At 43.3% G+C, this 25,279-nt stretch overlaps 1 protein-coding gene across 1 annotated transcript; it reads right to left on the reverse strand.

The window, feature by feature from the left end:
• Positions 1–3,731: 3,731 nt before the first annotated feature.
• On the reverse strand, positions 3,732–14,391 carry LOC121047420 (defensin-like). The gene is made up of 5 exons (XM_042294270.1): positions 14,292–14,391; positions 13,795–13,844; positions 7,286–7,370; positions 7,106–7,165; positions 3,732–3,859 (listed from the first exon to the last, which is right to left on the reverse strand). The coding sequence occupies exons 1-5, from the start codon at positions 14,389–14,391 to the stop codon at positions 3,732–3,734; spliced, it is 423 nt and encodes a 140-aa protein (XP_042150204.1).
• Between the last annotated feature and the right edge of the window lie 10,888 nt (positions 14,392–25,279).

Below are 25,279 nucleotides of genomic sequence, written 5' to 3' on the forward strand. Positions count from 1 at the left end.
ATTGCGGACAAGGCCGCCGAAAATGTCATCCATGACACCCCGCATGAGTTCCCGCAGCTTCTTTTCATCTGTGGCCTGCGGGTCGGCGCGGGCGAACAGGCGGAGAACGTCTTCAGTGAAAAATGCCACGCTTTCCTTGGTCCCTGGTTCCTCCCTCGAAGCAGGTCTTCGGCACGCTCACGTCGGTGTTGACTGACAAATGTTTTCTTCAACTCGTTCTTACAAACTTACCACGTGCTCACTGCGACTTCGTGTTTTCATACCACTGCATTGCTGTCCCTTCCAGTGAGAGGAAGATGTTCTTGAGGCGTTGCTCATCAGTCCATCCGTTGTGGCGGGCCACTTGGTCGTACTGCAGGAGCCAGTCTTCTACGTCCTCGTAGATTTGACCGTGGGATGGCGTCGGCACGCGGGGCACCAAAGGCAAGAATACGTAGGACGATGCGGCTGGAAGATTTTCCGTCTGCTGGACCGGGGGGCTCATCGTCGGCTTTGATGGCTTCTTTGTCTTGTCCGGCAGTGGTCCAAACTCAGCGCATTGTCCTTGCAGACGCTGGCTTGCCCCGGGCCCTGCCTCTTCCACGGATCGACATATTGGAGTAGGGCTGGCCGAACGGGTCCTCGGAGGCGTACGGTTAAGAAACATAGGGTGCGTACCCGACACCTCCACAAAAATGTCACGGGTGGCAACCAAAAAACAATAAATAAACGGGAAGAAATAAACGTTTAATGTGGCGAACTTGTGCCACAAATAAAAGGGTACAAAAGATAATAACAGAGCGCCGCGCACGTCGAAGTCGGCGTAACAGCAAAGTCGAACGCTGGGGCGAGACTGACCCCAGATCGCCGCGCGGAGCCCCTTATGTACACGTGTGGGGTGTGGGCTTCTGGAATAATCGGCGTCGAAGGTTCGGCCTGTAGAACAATCTGACCTCGCAGAAGCAACACGGTTCTCGAACTTACCAGAACATTACGTTAGAGTCAACAAAAATGCGCCTCTGTGGCCAGGAATCGAACCCTGGCTTTCCGTGTGGCACCCACTAGCGATAACCGTTATGCCTCGCGCGCAAAATGGCGGAGCCAGGATTTGAACTTGGATTGCCAAAGGCATGGTAGCGCTTTTTTGGACAAGGACAAAAGAAAGAAAGACAAGACAGACACGAACGCTGACTGCAACTATTTAATCAACATGGAAATGAGGCATACATACACGCTTCGATCCTATCAATCAACCAACACCAGGACAGCGCTGGTGTCTGTCTTGTCTTTCTTTCTTTTGTCCTCGTCCAAAAAAGCGCTACCATGCCTTTGGCAACCCAAGACCAATAACAACTAGCCCAACATACAGCTTTGACAGGATTTGAAAGCTGGGCCTCCCAAAGTCCGGTCGGGTGTGCTAACCTTTACACCACCCCACCTTGTCTTTCTGTCGTTTCCTACCTGTCTTAATAATGCACAAAAACGAAATGTATCCAATCGGAGGTGTTCTGGAAACACACGCCGCCGCGTGGAACGCGGTACGACGCTTGGTGTCACGTGGTACCTGCTCGTTTGTGCTCCAGAAATCTTCCCACTGTTTGTCTCCTCCGGTGTACATGTAGTATTCTTTGTTTACGAGCTTTAGAGACACGGTATCATCATCATCTGAGAGAATCAAGAGCCACGTTATTGAATATATAACACGAGCTCTTGACACCATCGTACGTGGTCTCCGAGGAGGATATAAACTAACATATTCAGATGAATGAACCGTACTTAATCCAATGAATCAAGGAATAAAAGGTTTCAGGAACCCGCCGAAAGCCAAAAAACGGCGGAGCCAGGATCTGAACTCTGGGCCTCCCAATGTACGGTCGCGTGTGCTAACCTCTACACTACTCCATTTTTAGTATATGTACTTTGGAGAAGCGGGAACCAGCGCTTTTTTTTTAGTATATGTACTAAAAGGTTTTTTTAGTATATGTACTTTCGAATTAATATCTTGGGTCCAAATAGGATTTCTGGAGAACAAATGTTCACGTACCACGTGACACCAAGCTTCGTACCCCGTTCCACGCGGCGGCGTGTGTTTCCAGAACACCTCCGATTGTATACATTTCGTTTCGTATGCATTAAAGGGGCACTGACACATCAAAATCATATTTTTTTTTATTATCCGAAACGATTGAAAACGATGCCGGGACATTACCCTCAAAATTTGAAATTTGGGAGTTCAGTATTTGTGAAGTAAAAAAACAATTTCCAAATGCCGAATTCGAAGTTCCCGCGCGATCGGCGCCGGTGCCTTGACGTCAAAAATCGCGGAGACCTGAGAGTCGACTTCCTTTCACCACTCCCGGCTGTTGCCATGGCGACCCAAAGCGAGGAGGAAAGGAGTGAGCGGCAGCGTTACGGCGGACCGGTTTTGAGCGGTGTCGCCTCTTTTCCGTTGGAGGACACAAATCCAGGAGACGGCACCACAACGAACTCCCGATTTTTGGTATTTCAAAAAGAAGGGCCGTAGTGCGTTCGCAATTGCGTTAAAAAACATGTTTTACGATTGCCGTAATTAAATGTTATAGAGATGTCGCCTACAAAGCTTCTAAATTTCCTGATTTTTGACGTCACCGATCAAAAGAAGCGAGGAGGCGAGAGGCGGGAAAATCAAACGCCAAAAATAAAAAGGCGCGCGCGCGCGCGGGAAAATTTTTTTTCGCGATGCGGTTTTTTTTTGCATGTCTATGACTGCAACTTGCATCGTTTTAGACAATAAAAATAAATACGACCTTTGGGGTGTCAGTGCCCCTTTAATAAGACAGGTAGGAAACGCCAGAAAGCCAAGGTGGAGTGGTGTAGAGGTTAGCACACCTGACCGGTCATTGGGGGGCCCAGAATTCAAATCCTCGCTCCGCCTTTTTTTTTTTTTTTTGGCTTTCGGCGGGTTCCTGAAAACTTTGATTCTTTGATTCATTGGATTAAGTACGGTTCATTCATCTGCGTATGTCTGTTTATATATATAGATAATATATAAACGAGCATAGTTATATCTGTATATATATATAAACAATAATGTTGATATTTGAAGAGTTAAAAAACGTTACGGACATTTAACACTTTGAATATGTATACTCTTTCTTTTTATTGTAATGAATACGCGGCAATTTATAATCCTCGTTTTCCCCTGAGAACTCATGGTGTGATGTTCGCATTGTGTTCTTCATTCATAAACAGCCAATTTAAACTTTGTTTGTTGTTCGTGCTGTTGTTTCTTGTCTTTATTGTCATTTTTCATTTATTGTAGCCTATTTTGTTCAGAATTGCCAATGTATGTCTTGCTCCGGACAGACGTGTGGTGTATTCATTCTGCCCAACCCCTTGTGCATAAATTCGCAGCTGGCCGATCTAATTTCGTTCCCAACTGTTTATCGTGCCAGAAACGCCCGTGCCGGGTTTTCTTTTCGCCACTACGGCCGGTGTTTTTTTTTTGGGGGGGGGGGCTGATTCATGACACCACAATCTGTTCTACACGCAAAAAAAGGCAGAGAAAATTACCAGTGAAAATGTAATATCTTTGCGCTCAATTACCTACAATAATAAATACAGATTGTGAAGCAACGTAAGGAGTTTATTGAGCGCCCTTTGCAAGGACGATAAACATGCTGTTGCAGAAGTAGATTTGTTTCCGAGACAAGACAATCCCCGCAAATAAGCTCACAGCCTACCGAAAAGCACCATACATTCGTGTTAACGTATCAATGTACAATGTAATAGCATCCGCACGACTGCATCACAGGTCCACTGCAGAAACCTCCGTATCCTCCAGTGCTCTCGCAGTGCTTCAGACAGGTGTCTTCGTCGAAGGGACAGCCAAAACCGCGTCCTGAAAAAAAACATTTATATCGAATTAGCACAAACCTTACATTTTAAAAAGCTCGTACACGTATAGTGTACGAGATGCACAAAACACCAATTATTCGCATCAGCTTAATCAATTTTGTCAATATAAAAATCGATTGGTGTCGCACCACAATTGATGTAAAGCAGGGTGTAGAATATAACTTATAATCATTTCAACTGTGATTTAGATGATACCAGTTTTCAATGATTAATTAAATCAAACATTTCCCGCTAAAAATATCTGCTGGTTCTTTTTGGGCACTGGAAATAGAGACTTATTTTTGTTGTTATATAATAATCCCCAATTTTTTAAATTAATCGTCCATTTATTGTTTGATGCTTTCTATGTGCAAGCGTATTGTATTCAAATAAAATGATAATTAAGCAATAAAGATTTCTATAAGAATGAACAAGAGCAAAATAAAGTGCGCTTCTGCGGAAAAAGAAGCATTGAGCTTGATCTCCACCTTCCACTTCGTTCGTCAACCACGTAACGTCCAATTCCCACAAACTCCGAAGGAATAAGTAGGAAACAAAAACTAGAAAACTAATGTCATATTGCCATCAACTCAAAACTCGAACAAAATCAAATGGCACTTTTTTTATAAATAACTAAAAAAATCAAGCTGTTTTTGTTATAGTGCGGCAGGGATTGCTGCAGTGAGAAGTTGTTAATAAAACTATACTCAACATTTACTGTAATTCCTTTTTTCCGCATTGTTATCAGCGATCCAAAGGATGATCGATCAATCTGTAATGTTGCAAAACAAATCTACTGGTGAAGAATCACTAAATTCGAACTCGCGTGATTTAAATTGAGATTAACTAAGTACATATATAATTGAAAAGACGGTGAGAGTGCAGGCGAGCTGGTGGTAGCTAATCATGTCGTATTACACCTGAGACTGCGGTGGAAGAAATCGGAAGAACTTTCAGTAGAAGGAACAGACACAGAGAACGTCTCAAACTCAGCTAACTGGTTTATTTCTCAAACAGCCTTTAAGTACCCACGGAACTTTTTTCCAACCACACTCAACAGATAAACTCCTTTGTTGCAGACATTTCAAACCGGATGGATACAAAAGATACAAAACAACCCACACATGGGACGAGGACTTAACAATGGGACACTGCGGATCATCGCAGTGACCTTGACAGAGATATGTCCCGAATTATCCTAACAGTCGCGTCAAAGCGCACAAAAAAAAAAAAAAGAAAAACCACACACAGGTGGTCTCTAAACCGTGGCAACGCACCCAGACAAAAAAAAAAAACAAAAAAAAAACACCGCAACTAACACTTTTTTTCCCCCCTTTCCTTTCTTTGGGAAAACACACCCAAGTGATCTCGAAATCGCGATCACAAGCACATTTAAAAAAAAAAAAAAAAAAAATTTTTAGATGTATATACACATATACATTGTCTCTCCCCCACCTTCTTCTCGTAAACCGAATGCGTTCGTTCAAAGTCTGAGAAACTTTTTGGAGTTTCGTCCAAGTTGCATCGATGCTTGGCTTATGCAGTTTCCGATAGAACTTATTCTTATTGTTTCTTTAACGACCCTCTTAATGTCATTTCGCTCTTTATGCAGAACTTCTGTCTCTGACCAATGCGCATTACAATTATTGCATTCCTGTATGTGCTTTGCTATTTGCTATAGCAGTAATCCCGTATTTCCACGGGATTTCCCACAACCTAAAGGCTCTCGCAAAAAAGTTCGGCGTGGACGTAGTTTTTTCTTCAGATTTAAAATTAAGCAGGTTGACGCCCTTTCTGTCGGACCACAAGGGTTGTCAGAAGGCCCATCGGGATCCTTCAGTTCCTTGCAAAGAGAGTGTAGTATATGAGATTCCGTTGACATGTGGATTTAAGTACGTGGGACAAACTTCAAGATGCCTTAATGACAGGTTACTAGAACACCAGAGAAATGTACGCACGCATGCGCCGAACTCCGAAATAGCAAAGCACATAGAGGAATGCAATGTGATCGCGATTTCGAGATCACTTGGGTGTGTTTTCCCAAAGAAAGGAAAGGGGGGAAAAAAAGTGTTAGTTGTGGTGTTTTTTTTTTGTTTTTGTTTTTTTTCTGGGTGCGTTGCCACGGTTTAGAGACCACCTGTGTGTGGTTTTTCTTTTTTTTTTTTTGTGCGCTTTGACGCGACTGTTAGGATAATTCGGGACATATCTCTGTCAAGGTCACTGCGATGATCCGCAGTGTCCCATTGTTAAGTCCTCGTCCCATGTGTGGGTTGTTTTGTATCTTTTGTATCCATCCGGTTTGAAATGTCTGCAACAAAGGAGTTTATCTGTTGAGTGTGGTTGGGAAAAAGTTCCGTGGGTACTTAAAGGCTGTTTGAGAAATAAACCAGTTAGCTGAGTTTGAGACGTTCTCTGTGTCTGTTCCTTCTACTGAAAGTTCTTCCGATTTCTTCCACCGCAGTCTCAGGTGTAATACGACATGATTAAGAACATATATAAAATGGCGAAAATAGGGTGGCCTGGGGCGTGGGGGATATTCGGACGATGCGCAGGCTGGGAAGCTCTTTGGCTTAAACTTCCACAAATGTTCCAAATTTTATTAAGTTAAAACATATTCGCCATTGATAAAGGACGAAAACGTTTTGCTTTGAAGTGTTTCCGTCACTGTTGTTGAGTCCTTGAGTAGCTCTGAACGTTTGGCCGTCGGACTGACGTGGGCTCGTGCACGCACACTTTGAAGATGAATCCTTTAAAGTCCTTAACGTGACTGCTTAATGCAGACGCTGCGTCAAATTGGTTGGCTGCTATCTGATTTTGTGTGCGGAGAAACGTAGATCATTCCAATAATAGATTTCTGCGTGCGGCCAGCTTTGTCTACTGGGATCTGGAAGGTGTTCTGAAAAACTTTAGTAGCTCTCTGTGTGGTAACCTTCCGTCCATGCTGAGAGCGGAATAGCACGTGGTCGGAATATTGATGGAATATTAAAACGGGAGCATGCGTACAGCCTATTAATTGGGTACTCTCTCTCTTAACGCTAAGCGCTCAAAAGGATTTTCGAGGTTACAATGCTACATAGCATAGCACATAGCCCGTGTTGTTTTACACTTCGTGGAAAATTCTGAAGCTTAGTGGGATCAAAATACTTGCAACAACATCACAAAACAAACTATTAGCCGCATCTTGCATAAAGATTACTGTACTTCTTCTAATGTTTTTACTGACACAAATATTTGGGGAAGCGTAACTCACGAACTCGAACGTGAGCCACTTGCTTTTCTTCCCTTTGTGCCCTGGAAGTAATAAACGCTCCTGAAAAAGTTGGAAACATGCGGGACATTATTTTATAGGGTTCATAAATAAGAGCTGAAAAGGCAGCTTTCGAGTTCAGAGTTCGAGATCTTAATGAATAACTACCAAAAATTCACTCACCAGCAACGAGAAGGGCGATCAAGGCAACACCAATGATCTTCATGATTTCAAAGTTGATGATGCGGTGTTCTACTTGGCCTGCGTCCTGCCGCACCAACAACAATATTTATGATTGTTAATTTGCTTTAATCGTAGCTCGAAAATAACTCTTAAATTGTGCGCAATTAAACTGCTAGCTCTGAATTGAATTAACAATATATCTATTTTTAATTTCCCCTTTATTTCGTATAATAATTACCAGCAAGAGGCTTACAAAGCAGCAGTGTAAATTAAAGCTATTTTATCTGTTGTTATTTTTCAGCGAGCAAGTAAGTATTTTTTTTCTTCTTTGTATGAAGTAGGACTGCTGATTAAATATCTTAGTTGCAATTTATGTTGAGCCACAACATCACTTTTACACGCTTTTTTTTGTTTCACAAACAACAAGAATGGGCATCAATTAAAAACAATACGAAAAGTGAGAAGCAGTGCCTCTACCTGTTAGCAACCCTACTCACCTTCTTCGAGCTCTACGCAAAGCCGTGGTATCTAACCGGAGTCCAAAGCTCTTATATTGTTGCAGTCCAAACAAACCAGCGATGAAAAAGTCCTCTTTACAGCTAGTGTTTTTCCCTTCACGTCGCAATAACCTGCAACTCCAGGTTGCAGGTTATTGCGACGCCCAAATAAGTCTTCTCCGTCTCTACTTTTGGCCCTAAGTTTTGTTTTACGCATGATTTACCGCGAGCGTATCGCAAATCCGGTGTTGGAGACGTGCCATGAAATTTTCTTGCGTAGGCGGAAGGTGCGCCTGGTGTCGTCTTGTAGCGGACAAGCGATAGCTACAGGAATGCCTGCCACGCCAAGAGGCGTGACAGTGATCCAACGCAGCGTGACGCACGCCGCGGAGCGTAGCAGACACGGATCACGAGTCCTGCCCGAACGGCGAGACTGGCTGGGATCACAGCGACAGCGGGATGGATTTGTAGCAGCTCCTTTTTTTTTTTTTTTTGGCAATTTAAGCATTAACAATATAAAACGTTTCCTTACATCTACTTTTTTATGACACCCTGGCCCATCATTGCATCTTTATAAAATATGCCAAGTAAGCGGTAAAGCCCGTAAAAAATTAGTTTAAAAATTAGAAAAACAAATTTTGTAACTATGAAAATGAAATTGACCCTAACGTCCCTTTTTACGGCGATCCTAAGGACCGGGTATTTCGACGAGGACCATGAAATGGACCTTTTATTTTAAGACCGCAGTTGTAGACCTAGCTGACAAAAAATATTGCTTTTTTTATAGGTGCACATCATAGCTATAGAGAGGAGCCTCCAGCTTTGCCACGTTTAAAGGCAAGCTTTGCTAGTTTCTTCTATATTCTTTCTTAATCCTATCCATTAATTAACCACATGACCTGCATCAGAGATGGCAAAATTAATTTACATTAACTACTTACTATCCTGAATACTCCAAAAATGTAATTAAATTACATTACAAATTACCGCAGACTCAAAATAATGACATTACATTACAATTACTTTCCAAAAGTAATGAAATTCCTTCTGCATTACTTTTTAATGCCTTGAAGCAGTAATTTGTGCGTGTATTATTTACCGTAGATGTACCAAAACTCAGACCTTCCTGTTCGTACTGCAACAGCCTTATGCGCGTCAAAGTGAACCATACTGAACAGTCGTTTTGCTGGCGCACACGACATCGGTATTAAATATGACGAATAGCTCTTTTACATGTGGCTCAACGACAGTCGACTCACCGGTTTCTCTGTTCATTTAAAGGTGAAGGTCCTTACTAGTAGGGTAGTATGTTTCCCTCTTCCTGATTTAGACGAAATTATAGTCCCGTGTCAGTATGTTAAGTTGGGCCATGGAAGCTCGTTCTTACGAGGAGTCATGGCGTGAAACGTTTTCCTTCCGCCTCGGACGCAGTACAATCCTATCGCCCCAAGTGCACTAGTTGACGTATTCTCGGTCCGTCCTCCCAAAAAGAATTGTCTCAAACACCCGAAGAGCCCAAGTTTATGTGCATTGTCACACTAAGGGCTGGATAATTGCTGACCAGAAGCGTCGCCAGTTGAGGAAAGGAATGATGCGCGCTTCTTAAACTGTGTACTTTCCCAACAAACGGGTGGCGATATTAGCTTGTATGCTTGTTCCCGAATAAACTTTTCAAGGGAAGGCAGCGATGCATACCGCGAGCGGCACCTGCTTTACTCTAGGACGCACGAAACGTTCTGGGGCCTTGACAAGGATTTTGGAAATAACTAATTATTAAGATCGTCTGTTGTTCACAATGGTCGAAGCCTACGGTTTGACCTAGCTTGACGAAAGAACATGAAGGCTAGAGACGTGCTTGTCCGGTTCTCTCATTGGTGAGGTGTCCTTCGCCTTGTAGCCAAAAACCCGTTCATCCATAAGCTGACAGTGCATGCGGTTGAAGCTACGGGCTTTTTGGAACAGTCACATGTCTATCTTTCGCCACGTACCCACGCTCTGGTTCATACCAACGTGCAGAGAAAGGGACGGGTCGGTGATTCAAAGGTGGTGTTTGATTGGTTCTGGTTAGCTCGCAGCTCCCACCGCACAGTCAGCTTAGGGATGAACGAAGTACAGTATCGAATCTTTCTTTCCTGGGGCTCGTAAGCCGTGGCCTTCCCGTTTTGTCTGCACGTAAGCTTTTCTCCTTCACCTTTCCAGTCCGCCTTTGTGCGTATGTTTAGTTCTTTGTACGAGGCTATGCACTCAGGTGGCGGAGGCATTGCGAAGGTGCCCAAGTTTTTGCTGTAAAAGCACATTTTTGACTTATGTCGTGAGTACTGTTATTAAAGATTAATAAGAAAATATTTGTGCGCGGTACTTCGGTAAACGTTTGACGTAAAACTCTAAGGTAATGTGTCTACTGCTCAAAAATGTGCAAGATGGCGGCGTCCCGTTGGGGGCCCCTTTCAGCTGCCAATTTATTGTTGTAAGTCCCTGTACCTCGCTGTCTCGCCCACAAATCACTTTTCCCGTTCATTGCTACTGGTTTGGGTTGGCTGCTGGGCCGAACACACTAACAAGCCTGGTTTCTCTCGTTCCCGACATCAAGAGCGTCTAGTCTAAAGTCCGACAACGCCTGCTAGTTGTGAGAGCAGACGCGCGGCAGCTTCCGGCATCGCGTGCCATTTCAAAACCGTCTATCGTCGTCTGCCGTGCCCAAAGTACACGGACATTAACGCTGCCCGTCGGCGTCCGTTTTCACCTACGTCCGTCAGCTAGTATTCCGCCCCTGTCTAAAAGCTTTTTCTACGCTCGCAAGACTCGACCGTGTGAACGACGTCTTAACGTTCCATCATGCGCAGGCAACAGTCAAACACAAGCGTCTGTCAGCATCTGTCGATGTACGGTAAAAAGCGACAAAGGAAACTAAAAAAAGGAACAAAATAAATATGCAGACATCGAAGCTTTTATGTTCTTGTTATTTTTTTTTTCTCATGGCATCCGCTAGTAAGGTGAGAGAGCGTCATGACGCACAATTAAAACGTTACCTGAAATTATTCTCTTTGGCAATCCAGGGGTCTTGCAAACGTGAGAGCTACTCGCCTATCGAAGCCAAATGACGGTAACACACTTGGACTAACTTGATGCGAGGCGAGCGCCCAATTACCCCCAGCCAATTGGCTCGCAAATTCGTACGTGAGTAGGTATCTTCCAGGTATTGAAACCATGGTTACAATCAGGGTGGTTGCAAAATTCACAGAAAAGCGGGGCCGCTTTTATGGAAACCAACATTTTCATTCAGCATGAACACCTGCAAAGAAAGAAATTACGCCAGATTGATCAGAACAGTTGACGTGGAACGTTAAGCAAGCCCCGCTACAGAAACAAGCATCCACACAGCGCGGCCGAAAAAGCGTACTTGCGACAGCTGTTTGCTGCAAACCATGTCCGTTGATGAAATCTTCCTCTAAATCGTTGTGTACACTCAAAACGATCCGCACTCATAAAAAAATGACGAGCTCAACGAGGTACGCTCATTCAGCCCGTTCACCACCCAGCAGACCCTGGCAGCCATGTTTCTTAACGTCTGAAGCGAAAGCCGGAGAACCAATTTCAGAAAACATTTGGAAACAATATAGACGGGAGTTGTTTCTCAAACATAAAAAAAATGTCGATTAAAATACTATTACGGCACGGAGATACAAATTTACAACCAACCTTTCACACGTCAATCGTCTCTCCAGCCGATGAGAGATGTAGGCACCCTGTAAGCAGGGTCGGAGCCTAGTGGGCTGCGACCTCAAGCTTCTCCACCGAACTTCCGTGATCAACTATTTTTATACACAATTCTTGTCTAGGCTTTTGGGAAAAATTTTTGTTTGTTTTACTGGAGTGTTTTTTAAGGGTAACGTCGAGGGTACCAAAGGAATTAAGCTGATCCAGGAGCTTTATTGGTTCCTCGGTATTTTGAATAGCACCTTCAGGGTTCTTAAATTATAAATGAATACGAAGTTCATGTAATAATTGCTTTCTGTTGAGAACCACGTATCAATAAGGCATAATGATGTCATTTGTTCACTCTTGATTGAATTTACAACCTAGTAAAGTTTTTTTTTGACGATCAAATTGGGGTTTCTATTTTTTCACCGACGCTCCTAGGTTTACATTCTGTAGCGTGCCCGTGTTAACATATATTTAAATTTTACTTTTTTGTGTGTTTTGCCTAATTATGGCTTGTTTTGTATCTTTTATTTCAGTTTGGTGTTGCTTACTTTAACATGTGCGTATAAAGATTCTCAACTGTACAATTACTTGTGTATATAACATTTCCACGTGTATTGGCCTAGTAAGGCCTCTACCTAGATAAAATAATAAATGTGTGCCATGGCATCATGCCGAGTCAATTTAATGGCCAAAAGAGAACAAGGAAAAAAATATTGATCGAAAAAGTAAGGTCTAGATTCACAGAATAAATTTGGACATCTGCTTGCTCGGAAGGCGAGTGGGAGTCAGAAAACATGTAGCAATAATTGAGTAAAGTGAACTACAGCAATGAAACAATATTGCACCATGCAATTCGTTAGTTGAACATATTGTCGAGAATGAAAGGGAGAGGAAACAGAATAACTGGCGAAACTGAAACGTTTAATAAGGGCGAACTTGTGCCCAAAAATAAAAAGGTAACAAAAGATAACAGGATAGCGTCGTGGGCGTCGAATTCGGCGAGAGAGCAGAGCCGAACGCTGGGGCGAGACTGACTCGACAAAGTCGCCGGCGGCCTTTTATCTAGAGTGAGTCACTACCTCGAATATTCGGTGGAGAAGGTTCGATCGTAGCGCGCTCGGGGCGAGAATGAACTTGCACTTTCTAAAACAAAAAAAGAGCAGGGGCCCTAATGTGGACACTTGTCGGAGAAGTCGGCGAGAAATTCGGCGGCTATGATTGGCCGGCGCCAAGGTCAAGTGTGGCGTTGGCCAATGGCGGCCGCCACATTTCTCGCCGTCGTTTTCGCCAAGCGTCCAGCTTAGCGCCCCCGGACGGACCTTCTACAGGTCAGTGATCTTGCGCGCGGCAATATATTGCAATAATTGCGAACACAATAAGATGGCTGCAGCTATGTCTCCAAGAGGAGGACGTCCACGTAAATGAACTTTCAATCTGATGCAAAGCAGTAGCGCTCCACGTTTTATTTATATCCTGAACGGTGGATGCGACAGAACATTTCTGGCGCTTGCTGAGCCTTGATGTCTGTTCGAAGACCCTGTTGGCTCCGAGCCGTCCGATTTTCCTGCAGGGACTGTCTCAGGCTGCTTGGTTGAAGAGACAGCCAGAGCCACGTCGTGGAAGAAAATCAAGAACCAATCAGTACGAAGCCCGCACTCGAAAACTGCCCTGGATGTGAACTGTCTCCATCCTAAATGCCAATCACTGGTGTCCTCCTGACTAGTTTCGTCAACCACTGGCGTCCCACCGATTAGTTCCGCGTGCTGAAATTTCAAGCACAGTGCCACGGCACAGACCGTTTTCTAGGTCTAGACATGTCAGCCTTGTCATTCGAGCAATTATTTTGCAAAAACGTCGATTGATGTACTAGGAATGATCATTCGATGACAGCAATTGGTTCCCCCTAAATCACTCCGGAAAACTGTACACACTAGATTTTTTTCCATAGTGTAAGTAATTTTAAGAACTGGCAAAGCAGCTGTTTTATGCGGACGCTGGAAAAGATCGATAGACATTCATTCATTTTTAGTAAGGAAACATACACGCTAGCCATATATAGCACACAAAATAAGACAATAGGTTTCATATCTTGTTCCCAGAATGATGGCCAACGTATTGCTGCCTGGAGTGTTATATATCCTCCGTAATCACATCAAAGAGATTGATGCTTCAGATATTAGGATTTACGGAAATCCTAATATCTGATTTGTAAAAATCGCGTATCCAGATATCATATTCTGGGATAAAGCTTACTGCAGGTTTGTGTACATTATACCAATATTTGTAATATTGCTCATGAACTCAAACCTGAGCAACTTGACCTTCGGTCTCTTCTCCGGCGGAACTCATGAAAGCGCCTGTGTTAGAAAGATATAGGACGTTAGTTCCCGATTGATGAGAAAAAACACAGGCAATAGGTAAATTAACTTCATATTAAAACCCGAAAAGGGAGGGGGGGGGGGGGGGGGGGGAGGGCAATCATCCACATTCTTTCAAACTAGAACTTTTTTGAGACACTATGTGATTGTACTTTTTCATTTATTTATAGTCCGTTTGTATCCTTGGGGCCTTACGTTTTAGCGTTTCTGACTCAAAATGCAACTTTTGAGTTCAAAGTAGTCAAACCGATTCTCCATTACGCTAGGATTAACTGGTTTTTACTCGTAATGCAGCACATTAACTTGCGCCCTCTAAGCGACTGATGGCCGCTGAAAGAGTCCGCCTGGTCCGAGGATCGATCTTGGAACCTTCCCAAGTCGACCATCAAAATCATTTGACGTGAAAAAAACAAAACAATGACTTACCAGCAACGAGGATGGCGATCAAGGCAACAGCAACAACCCTCATTATTTCAGAATTGATGATGTTGTGTGGTACTTGACTTGTTTTCTGCATCACCGACATAAGTAATGATAATTGTTAAAATTGCTTCATTCATAACAAGAAAATCACACTTAGGAGTGACTTTCCTTAAACTACTTGGTGCATAATAAAAAAGATTATGTTATATATATTTTTTTTTTAAATTTTGAACTTATTGCGTTTATCAAGACAAACTACGCTTTCAATAGAGGCAACAGCATTATTGAACGTTTATTTATATTTACTTTTAATAAAGAGAACAATAATCTTTAGTTTCATTGGATGAAGTAGGACTAACACGACTTTTGTTCTAAAGAAAATGAACACCACAATAATGGGGATTGAAAAAGAAAATGAGAGACCAGCGAAATACCACGCCAGTATCAGGTAGCGCTCCCACACCACTCACCTTTGCTCTGCTGCACGCAGAGGATGCCGTCGTGTCGAACCGACGATCGAGGGTCTTATATAACCACTGTCGAAAGAAAGCAACAAGAAAGATACCTTTGTTTACCGTTAGGGTTTTCCCTTTTGAATTAGTTGTGCAATACTGTTGCAAACCCCGAAGTAGCAACCTCCGTGGCAACTTCGCTCTTCAATTTCGTTTCGTGCATGTTTTACGACGATCATATCGCATACCTTCTCTTGAAGAAGTGCTCTGAGTCTCTTTAGGCGCATTGCGGGAAGTCTGTGGGAAGTGGTATTGCTAAGTCTTGACTTAACATTTTGATCCACGTCTCAAGAATTCTGATTTGAGAACTTGGTTGCCCTAGCCTACAATCTACGAAGTGATCCTCCATGTACATACGGGCAAAGCGCACACTGTTGGTTCATCACAGCGATTTTATAATTTCTTCAAGCGAGTGAAGAGGCCTTGAAATGAGGTTCGCATTGAAAATAATAAACGTATGTGTATCGTTATAGCATGGACGAGCATGATGTTCATTTCGCGAAAGTCGCTGTAACTAGGCCTTTTCTTTGTACGGCAGATTTTGTTTTAACGAACAAAGTTGCAATTCTTCCGTGAACATTTCTCGCATACTTTGACATGATAATGGCTGATTACGACCTAAAGTTTTCTGAAGGCTGAGTTGCCATTCTATCTATAGCCGCGCCTATTTCCGGCACGTTCTTTTTTTTTTTTAAACACTTCAAGCGCTAGAGAGAGAGAAAAAAAAAAGATTGTCTGCACGGTGCTAAACACCAAAGTTAATTAAAGCCCCTGTGGCGCATAATGGAAGGGCCTTGAGCCAAAAATGGCGTGACGTCACCTCAAATGCCCCGGTCAATCTCGCCGTGTCGCCGGCGGCCACGAGATACCAAGAAGGGCGTGCGTGTTCACATGTAAGACGCGCCATTAACCAAACACACACACGCACACACGCACACACTCAAATAGCGACGCGTCGCAGAAATCCTAGACAAGCTAAAGCGGCAGGATTCGAGAAGGGTGATACTTGAGTAACTAGGAGTATCCAGTGCTTTAAATTTTATTGTAAGCGAATGACAGCTCCCTCAAGATTTTTTGTTTCTTTGTTTTTTTAGACTTTAGAAGTTATCGCTAAATTTGACACAACGAGGTGTGACCCGAGTCATGACACTGTAATGTTGTATGCTATCTCTACGCCTGCTCCAACGTACACAGGGCAGTAGTTTAGCGTAATGTAATGTATACATGAAAGGGGCGAGTCTTGTGACTGAAACTTGGAGAACATAATAGCGCTTCACGACAGGGACGAAGGGTAGGAACGAGACAACGCAATGCGCTACGTTCCTACCCTTCGTCCCTGTCGTGAAGAGCTATTATGTTCTCCAAGTTTCAGTACCAACTCGCCCAAGAATCCGCATTACTCAACTTGTGACTGAGCCCGGACTCTCATGAGGAGCCGTCCAGCTGAGCATGTATACACCTAGGCTGCGTCGGATTCGTTCATTTGTTTGAGCTTATGGTCCGTTACTTCATTAGTTATCACTAGCATTCATTTTGAAACCTTTGAAATTAAGGGATATCAAGACTCTCAAATTTCTTGGTTTGTGGTTTAAAAAAATGAAAGAACCGTCTAGCAGAACTACAGATATACATATATATATATATATATATATATATATATATATATATATATATATATATATATATATATATATATATATATATAACGGGGCATGGTGGCGGGAGGCCGAAGGCGTGGGTATATAACTTAGAAGGAAAAGAAAAACCTTGGTGAAAACAGCAACAACGGACGATTTATTCTTCGACGTTTCGGCCGGAGTCCGGCCTTCGACAGGACGGAGGCCGGACTCCGGCCGAAACGTCGAAGAATAAATCGTCCGTTGTTGCTGTTTTCACCAAGGACTTTTTCCTTCTCAGTCACACACATACACATTTACCGGGTGTTCATTTTTAATTCGAACAGCTTTATTTAAAAAAAAATCCGTAAAAGATGCACTGATACGGTTCGAACAGGTTAGTTATACGCCCAGGGGGACATATTAAAGGGGGCTAATCGTAACGATCAGTTGGCTAATTAATTAAAATTCCTTAGTTAACTTTACAATTAATGAAAATAGACATGTGGCTCCAATTAGTAACTTGCACAGCGTCTCCAAAAACCACTAAATCAGTCATTTTCAGAAAGACTTTGAGCGCGTGAGAAGCGTAGTAGTGCACTGAAGTTACGACTCGTGGAGCAGGTGCAAGACTCAGGCTAGATAAGAGACGGAAAAATCGCGCGGGCGCCTTAAAGCAACCGCTAGCTTTGTACCTGCTCCACGAGTGGTAACTTTGGTGCCCTACTACACTTCTCACGCGCGGAAAGACTTTCTGAAATGACTGATTTAGTGCTTTTCGATGACGCTGAGCAAGTTTATAATTGGAATCACATGTCTATTTTCATCAATTAAAAAGTTAATTATCGAATTTTAGTTAATTAGCCAACTGATCGTTACGATTAGTCCCCTATAATGTGTCCCCCTGGCCGTATAATTCACCTCCACAAGCAGCATAAGTGTAACTTTCACTGTTTTTTTAAATAAATCTGTTCGAATTAAAAATTAACACCCGGTATATACATATATATATATACATATAAAAGTAGATGCGACCGAAGGGTCAAACAAACTTCGACGATTTAATTGAACATGTATAATTCATACAGAAACCGCGACGTTTCGAAGGGGGACCCTTCTTCCTCAAGCGGGACTTGAAAATTGAGCCCTCAAATGTCGACATATATATATAACTGAGAAGAAAAAACCCTTAGTGAAAACAGCAACAACAAACGATTTAATCTTCGACGTTTCGGCCGGATTCCGGCCTTCGTCACGATACATATATATATATATATATATATATATATATATATATATATATATATCTATATGGGTGGTTTCATCTCAAATCGTGCAGGCAAAAAGGGTCCAATTCTTAATTTCGATGAGCAAAATATATGTTATGGCGCCGTTTCTAAAACCGCAGTCGACACAAACCTCAAGTTCGTCGGATTTCTTGTTCTCAACTTATGAATTTTTAAAGAGGCCGCGGCGAAAAGCAGTGCTGTTCACACCCGTCGTGGGTCGGATGTTTCGCTTGATCTCCCGCCATGGATTTTTAATCCACATTATATTATATTTTTTGAAGCACTCTGTGGACACATTTAAAAGGCTCCAATACCATAAAATAATTTTAGGCCTTTTGCTTTTTTTCTGTAAAAATGTCAAAAACGCCTCCTAGGTCAATTGTTGACGAAATTTGACAATTAATTACTGGCGATCTACTTGGGTTACACCGATATTTTCTATCTCCACGGAGAGCCGAAAACACGCTCTTTATATTTATTATAAAATGCCTTGGCTGTATAAAATATCATTTGCGGTACGTTTACGTTAATATTATGCAAAAACCAAAAAGTACCATTTTTAAAATTGATTTTCTCAAAAAACCCATTTTTTTTTTTATTTTTTGTTCAAATGTAGATATGATAGTTGTCTACACAAAAATCAAGCCTAGAAAGTGTATTTTTTGTTTGTATGTTATACATTTAAGCATCAATATCGTACAAAAACGTGTTTTTACGGCTCGAAATGGACTTGCGAATTGCGCGTCTTCACAAGCTTGGAAATAGTTTTTTCTTTTTTTCAACGTTCCCACATAAAAATGAAATGCAGTATTTCCACCCTGATATATTTATTGAATATTAAATTTTATTATAGGCGGCATGCTACATCGGAGGAGTTCCAAAAAGAGAAAGCAACACTTCTTAACAGACCAGCAGGTGTCGTAACTTTTTAACGTGTAGGAGTGGGCAGACGTCTTATTGATTCGGGGCCCTCATTGGCCTGCATGAACGTCCCGCCCTTTCGGAGCCAGCAGATGACCACGACCTTTCGCGCTCGTTGTGTTAGATGGGACGGCCCGTGACAGTAAAGCGAGCAGCGCACCCTGTGTCACCAGGGGTGAAATGGTGCGATTGTGTCGTTGACGCGGCGAACAGTGACAGCCACCCAGGAGGAGTCTGTCAGAGTATTGCACAAGGGAAAGCAAAGGAATCGTTGCCTGAAAGGATGAGGACACCACGGCTTTACAATGTCGACGGTCAACAACTGTTCTGCCAGCCAAAACTACGCCGCGTGCGCGTTAAAACCGGCGGCGCGGAACAGAAATCCCGCAGACGCACACACGAAGATGTGCCGGCTTCATTGGGGATGTGGGGAAATTTGAAACCAGCCATCTGTGCATGCGTGAAACGATACCGCCTGTTTGCCCAAGCTTCGAGCGCCCTATCTTTACCTTGAAACGGCCGTGCTCCCTCTCTCTCTCCGGGGAGATCCGATGGCACCGAAGAATTATCTATTAAACTTGAGGAAGAAAACGAGAAGGGAGTGTTTAATTTTAATTATCCCCACCAACCCGCTCGTTCTGTCCTTATAAAGGGTTATCTCTTTTGGAAACAGCAAAGCCCGGAGACTGACATTAAAACGAGCGTGTTGGTAAATATACTTGTGTTTGTATTCTGCCCAGAGACTAGTTGGGTCGAAGTTAGCCTCCTTGTCAACTATAACCGTTTGTGAAGAGTGGGTTTCTCCCGAGATGAAACGTTAGCGCCGGCTGACGTGTTCTTTTGAAAAAGGGAAGGGGAAAGAGAAAGTTTGAGTAACTGCAGAAACTACCTCGAAAGCTCCCCTCCCGATATGAAGCTTGAAGCATAGTCTCAGTTGCCTTCTCGCGCATCGCCTGCTCGAATCTATTCTTCACTTTCTTTCGTACAGCCACTGTTCCGCACAGCCGTCGTGGATGTGCGTAATAGAGGGAGGAACAGATTCGAGCATCATCTGGACGCCGTCATCCTGCCAGACTTCAATGTCGTGGGACCGACTCGTGTGTGTTTCTTCGCCCTGGTGAACTTCGTTTTCATGTTGTGGGAGAAGCGCTAAGTAGATTCACTCACCCTCAAACTCACACTCACGCTCACACCAGAAAAACGGTCATTCACGTCGCGCTGACTTTCAACTCAAATTGTATTTCGTCTTCTTTCGTTTTTCTTTTACCCGTTTTAAAATTGTCATCTCACTTCGGCCTCTTCTGTACAAAACAATTAGCAATGTCTATCGCACATTACCTTCGAGAGTCAAGAAAAAACAATTCTTTTTCCGTTAGCGTTATGGATGGACTGCTAACACAGGTGTCACTTCTTTCTATGATGTGAGCTGCCTCTATTATCTCACGTGTTAACTGATGATGGTTCTTTGCGATTATGGTGCTATTTTCGAAGTCCGCGGCGCACCCACAGTCACGGGAGTGAATTTCAGCCCCGTCATGTCTGTCGGTCGTATGAGCCAAGAGGGAAAAAAACACTCCTCAATTATAATTCGGCGCATTCCAAATTGGTAAAGAGAGGCATAGTTAATCAGTGCTTCAAAAACTCTATTTTCAAGTCCTGCCCACATTCAGGCCTAACAAGCTTCACAGGACAAGTATCTAGGATAGTAAGTGCGGGATATCCTTCACATATATTAACTTCAGTCACCGAAAGTCTCCTTAAACAGATTAAAAAAGGTCAAATCACATCCCGCAAGCCACGCGAAAGATTCAGTAACCAGAGACCGGTAGTCATCCCCTACATTCATAACATTTCTCATTACCTGAAGAAGATTGGGAATCGCGCCAACATCGACGTAGTCTTTTCCGCTTCCATCAAACTATCAGGCCTTTGTAAAAAAGTTAACGCCACACCAAAAACTAATACCGTCTGCACTAAAAAGCATAAAACCCCATACATACCTTGATCAGAAGCAGTGATTTATTCCTTTCCCCTATCATGCGGCAAACAGTACATAGGACAAACTGGAAGATGTATTAACGACAGATTAAGGGGACACAACAACAACACCCGATTAGCTAACTCAGGACTTTTGGGCATTCACTGCCGTGACTGTGGGTGCGCCGCGGACTTCGAAAATAGCACCATAATCGCAAAGAACCATCATCAGTTAACACGTGAGATAATAGAGGCAGCTCACATCATAAAAAGAAGTGACACCTGTGTTAGCAGTCCATCCATAACGCTAACGGAAAAAGAATTGTTTTTTCTTGATTCTCGAAGGTAATGTGCGATAGACATTGCTAATTGTTTTGTACAGAAGAGAACGAAGTGAGATGACAATTTTAAAACGGGTAAAAGAAAAACAAAAGAAGACGAAAATACAATTTGAGTTGAAAGTCAGCGCGACGTGAATGACCGTTTTTTTCGTGTGAGTGTGAGTGTAAGTTTGAGGGTGAGTGAATTTACTTGGCGCTTCTCCCACAATATGAATACCCAACTCGCCCGAGCATCCATTTTAGGAACTTTGTTTCTCGGGTGCGGTTTTTTTCTGAACGTTTTTTTGTTTTGTTTTTCAATGATTTCTTACTAACTGTTTGTTAGCACTGTTCAGTTGTTGGGTTTATTTGGTCATGGCGAAGCGGCCTGGCGGTGATGTAAAGAGCGTGTTCGCACGCATTTGGTTGCGTCCCGTTTAGGGAACGCCCGGGGAAGTTGGTTTTTGTTCTTGCCATGTGCGGCTGAGCTTTCCCGTCTTTATTAAATTATTGATTTTTTTTGTTTTACCTTTACGTGCCGTCGACTTCTTTGTCTGACTCTCCACCAGGCGTGGACCTATCGCCTTGCCACCGCTCGAACTTAAATACTTTATTTTTTTTTAACGCAATTTTCGTTAAGATCGGAGTTGGGCAATTTAATTCCTATTTATTTATTTTTATTTCCTACCCCTCTCCATGAAACACTCTCTGTGTGTTTCGGACCGTTTCTGTGTCACCACTTTTGTGTATTACGGAAGCGAAAGGACATTCCCCGGTGACCTGTGCGATGCGCGGTGAACAAGCCCCAGTGTTTGGTTTCGTAAAGAATTGTATATAATATATCGACGATGTGGTGACTTTCTTTGTCTTAGTAATATGACAGCTAATAGATAGTCGAGCTAGTTTACTTTGAAAGGTTTATAAATCGAAACAATACAACGTCTGTGCCTTTTGGTTATTGAAAGTCTACTAGGCCTGCTGATTTGGTTAGGTTTGTATCTCATGCGTCCCGCTCTTATCAAACATACATAAATATTCAATACCACAATATCCGTTTATAATTGATTACAAAATGCAGAAGAAAATTCAAGAAAACTTTTTTCACAATTCATAGAGACACATGGGTCGCTATGTCTGACTTAGGTCTTGCAAAACAAAGACGTCTTTTTCCGATATTGAGGCCTAAATATAAAAAATGCAAACAAAATATACACTTTCTAGGCTTGATTTTCGTGTAGACAACTATCATATCTACATTTGAACAAAAAATAAAAAAAATAAAAAATGGGTTTTTTGAGAAAATCAATTTCAAAAATGGTACTTTTTTGGTTTTTGCTTAATATAAACGTAAACGTACCACAAAAGATATTTTATACAGCCAAGGTATTTTATAATAAATATAAAGAGCGTGTTTTGCGCTCTCCGTGGACATAAAAAATATCGGTGTAACCCAAGTAGATCGCCAGTAATTAATTGTCAAAGTTCGTCAACAATTGACCAAGGAGGCGTTTTTGACATTTTTACTGAAAAAAAGCAAAAGGCCTAAATATTTCGTGGTATTGGAGCCTTTTAAATTTGTCCACAAAGTTCTTCAAAAAAGATAATATAATGTGGACTGAAAATCCATGGCGGGAGATCAAGCGAAACATCCGACCCACGACGGGTGTGAAAAACACTGCTTTTCGCCGCGGCCTCTTTCGAAATTCATAAGTCGAGAACAAAAAAACCGACGAACTTGCGGTTTGTGTCGACTGCGGTTTTAGAAACGGCGCCATAACATATATTTTTTTCATTGAAATTAAAAATTCGACCCTTTTTGCCTGCACGATTTGAGATGAAACCACCCATATATATAGAGATATATGTTTTGCCACGGGTGGTGACCAAAAAACATTAAATAAACAGGAAGAAATAAAGCTTTAATGTGGCGAACTTGTGCCAAAAATAAAGGAGTACAAAAGATAATAACAGAGCGTCGCGCGCTTCGAAGCCGGCGTAACAGCAGAGTCGAACGCTGGGGCGAGACTGACCCCAGGTCGTTGCGCGGAGCCCCTTATGTACAAGTGCGGGCTTCTGGAACAATCGGCGTAGTAGATTCGGCGTGTAGGACATTCTGACCTCGAAGAAGCAACACGGTTCTCGAATTTACCAGAACATTACGTTAGAGTCAACAAAAATGCGCTTCCGCGGCCAGGAATACACTTCTTCCAAAACCGACGCGCCCCATCGCGGCAAAATACCACGCAGTGCACCCTGGGAACTAGTTGGCCACTCAGTTTCGGTTTCGATTGACCTGCTTTCATCTCATGCTGTCACGCCGCGGCCGAACAAGCTGCTTGGGTTTTCGACTATCTGACTTTTCACGAATGTACAATACACTCATTCTCGAGCGATACAAAAACAAGGACCGGGGCACTTTCCTTGGTTCCCGAAACACCGGATATTGTGCGTGCGTATGCAAACGTAGTAAGACGTGGCTTAGTCACCTCACCCCACGAGTGCATCTTTGAGCTCGTGTCTGTAATCACGTTAGTACCAGTGAATTACAACTGAAATTTGGTCACCTTGAGCTTTACGCGTATTTTGTTTGCCAAACGTCCGCTTCTTGTTACTTCATTCGGCGAAAAGCAAGCCGCATCCTCACAGGAGTTTCAAAGTGAGCTTAGCTTTGGCGCATGAACTTTTAAGGAGACGCAATAAAATCGACCTCACTAATGCACAAAAGTTACTATGGTGTCTTCCTCGTGTCATCACATATCTCATACTCAAATTTTATGCTGATATAAGATTAAGTTTTCGCAAACGCTGAGATCGGCTAGCTACGACAGAGGCCCTAACAATCGTCCCCTACTCCTCGCTAAGCCTTTTTGAACGAGCTTTTCCTGGCGCCCAAAATCTGTGCCTGAACGGTGTGACTGAAATTATCTGGGCATACTCAGTGAGGAAGAAAGCAAACACATAACAAATATTATGGCCATCAGCAACCGTCAAATGCGCTTTGAATAATTTCGTTCGTTTGGCGCATCAGGGTTCATGCCCGTCCGGCGCACTTCCACCGAATGGTGCGACATTCTTCATACAAGTACTCGGCAGTCGACTTTTGCTTTGTTAAAACGGTTTCTATGTTCGAATGTGGCTATATGATTGCAGGATAACTTTATGCGTATACGCGATGTTGAATATTAGTGAAATGCAAGCGGGTGGGGACTTCACGAATTCGTGCAGTGCTGCGGGGCACTACAGATAAGCGATGAGAAGTGGGTTCAAATGGAGCTTTTCAATGGCGCCTACGAGCTTTACCTCGCGTACTCAGGCGTATTAAGAAAGACACTAATTGCAAAAAGTTATATTTCGTCTATGGACGCATGAAAGAAACAATCTTCCTGATCAATAACACTAATTGCGCGAGCTTGATGTATGCATACTTAGTGGTGTCTACAGCTTGTTGATTCGCAGACAAACAGGCTCACGTAGCACCACGGCGTATACGCCATGGTGCGACGATGGCTCGTGTGGCTCAGACGAAGGATTTCTTGCATCAGTTGGGCCATGAAAGATGATCCTCGATCTGTGATCAGCACTTCAGGTGCGCCATGTCGAACGAGAATGAACTCGACAAAAAACTTGACGACTTCAGCCGCTGTGCCTGATGGAAGGGCTTTCGTCTCGGCGTATCGTGTAAGATAATCGGTCGCGACAATAATCCACCGGTTTCCGCGCGTCGATGTTTGGAACGACCCGAGTAAGTCTATTCCTACCTGCTGGAAGGGAGTAGTTGGGGCAGATATTGGCTGCAGGAGTCCTGCTGGCTTCGTCGAAGGCTTCTTACGCCGTTGGCACTCATGGCACGACCGTCTGTACAGATGAACGGTTTTCGGGAGTTTCGGCCAGTAGTATTTGTCACAAACCCGGGCGAGCGTCCTGCTGTAGCCAAAGCGTCCAACCGTCGGGTCGTCGTGCCATGCTTGAAAGATTTCATTCGCAGGCTGGCAGGAACAACCAGCAGCCAAGCAGGGTCGCTGCTTACGAAGCTCTTCTTGAAGAGAACGCCTTGCCGCAGAACGAACCTTGATAAGTCTCGGGCCAAGACTTGCGGGAGTGAACTTCCTTGACCTACGAGGTAGTCGATCGCGGCGCGAAGCTCCGGGTCATCACGTTGAAGTGCTCCCATGTCGGTATCTGCGACTGCGCCGAGGAAACGGGCGTCATCCTCGTCGTCGGCGCTGTCGGCAGGAGATTCGACTGGGGCCCTAGACAAACAGTCGGCGCCGTTATACTGGTGGCCAGACTTATGCACAATGGTTACGTCAAATTCTTGCAGTCGAAGACTCCAGCGAGCGAGGCGTCCTGACGGGT

The sequence above is a fragment of the Ixodes scapularis genome, unplaced genomic scaffold (assembly GCF_016920785.2).
Source record: "Ixodes scapularis isolate PalLabHiFi unplaced genomic scaffold, ASM1692078v2 PGA_scaffold5__190_contigs__length_132052651, whole genome shotgun sequence".
NCBI lineage: Eukaryota > Metazoa > Arthropoda > Arachnida > Ixodida > Ixodidae > Ixodes > Ixodes scapularis.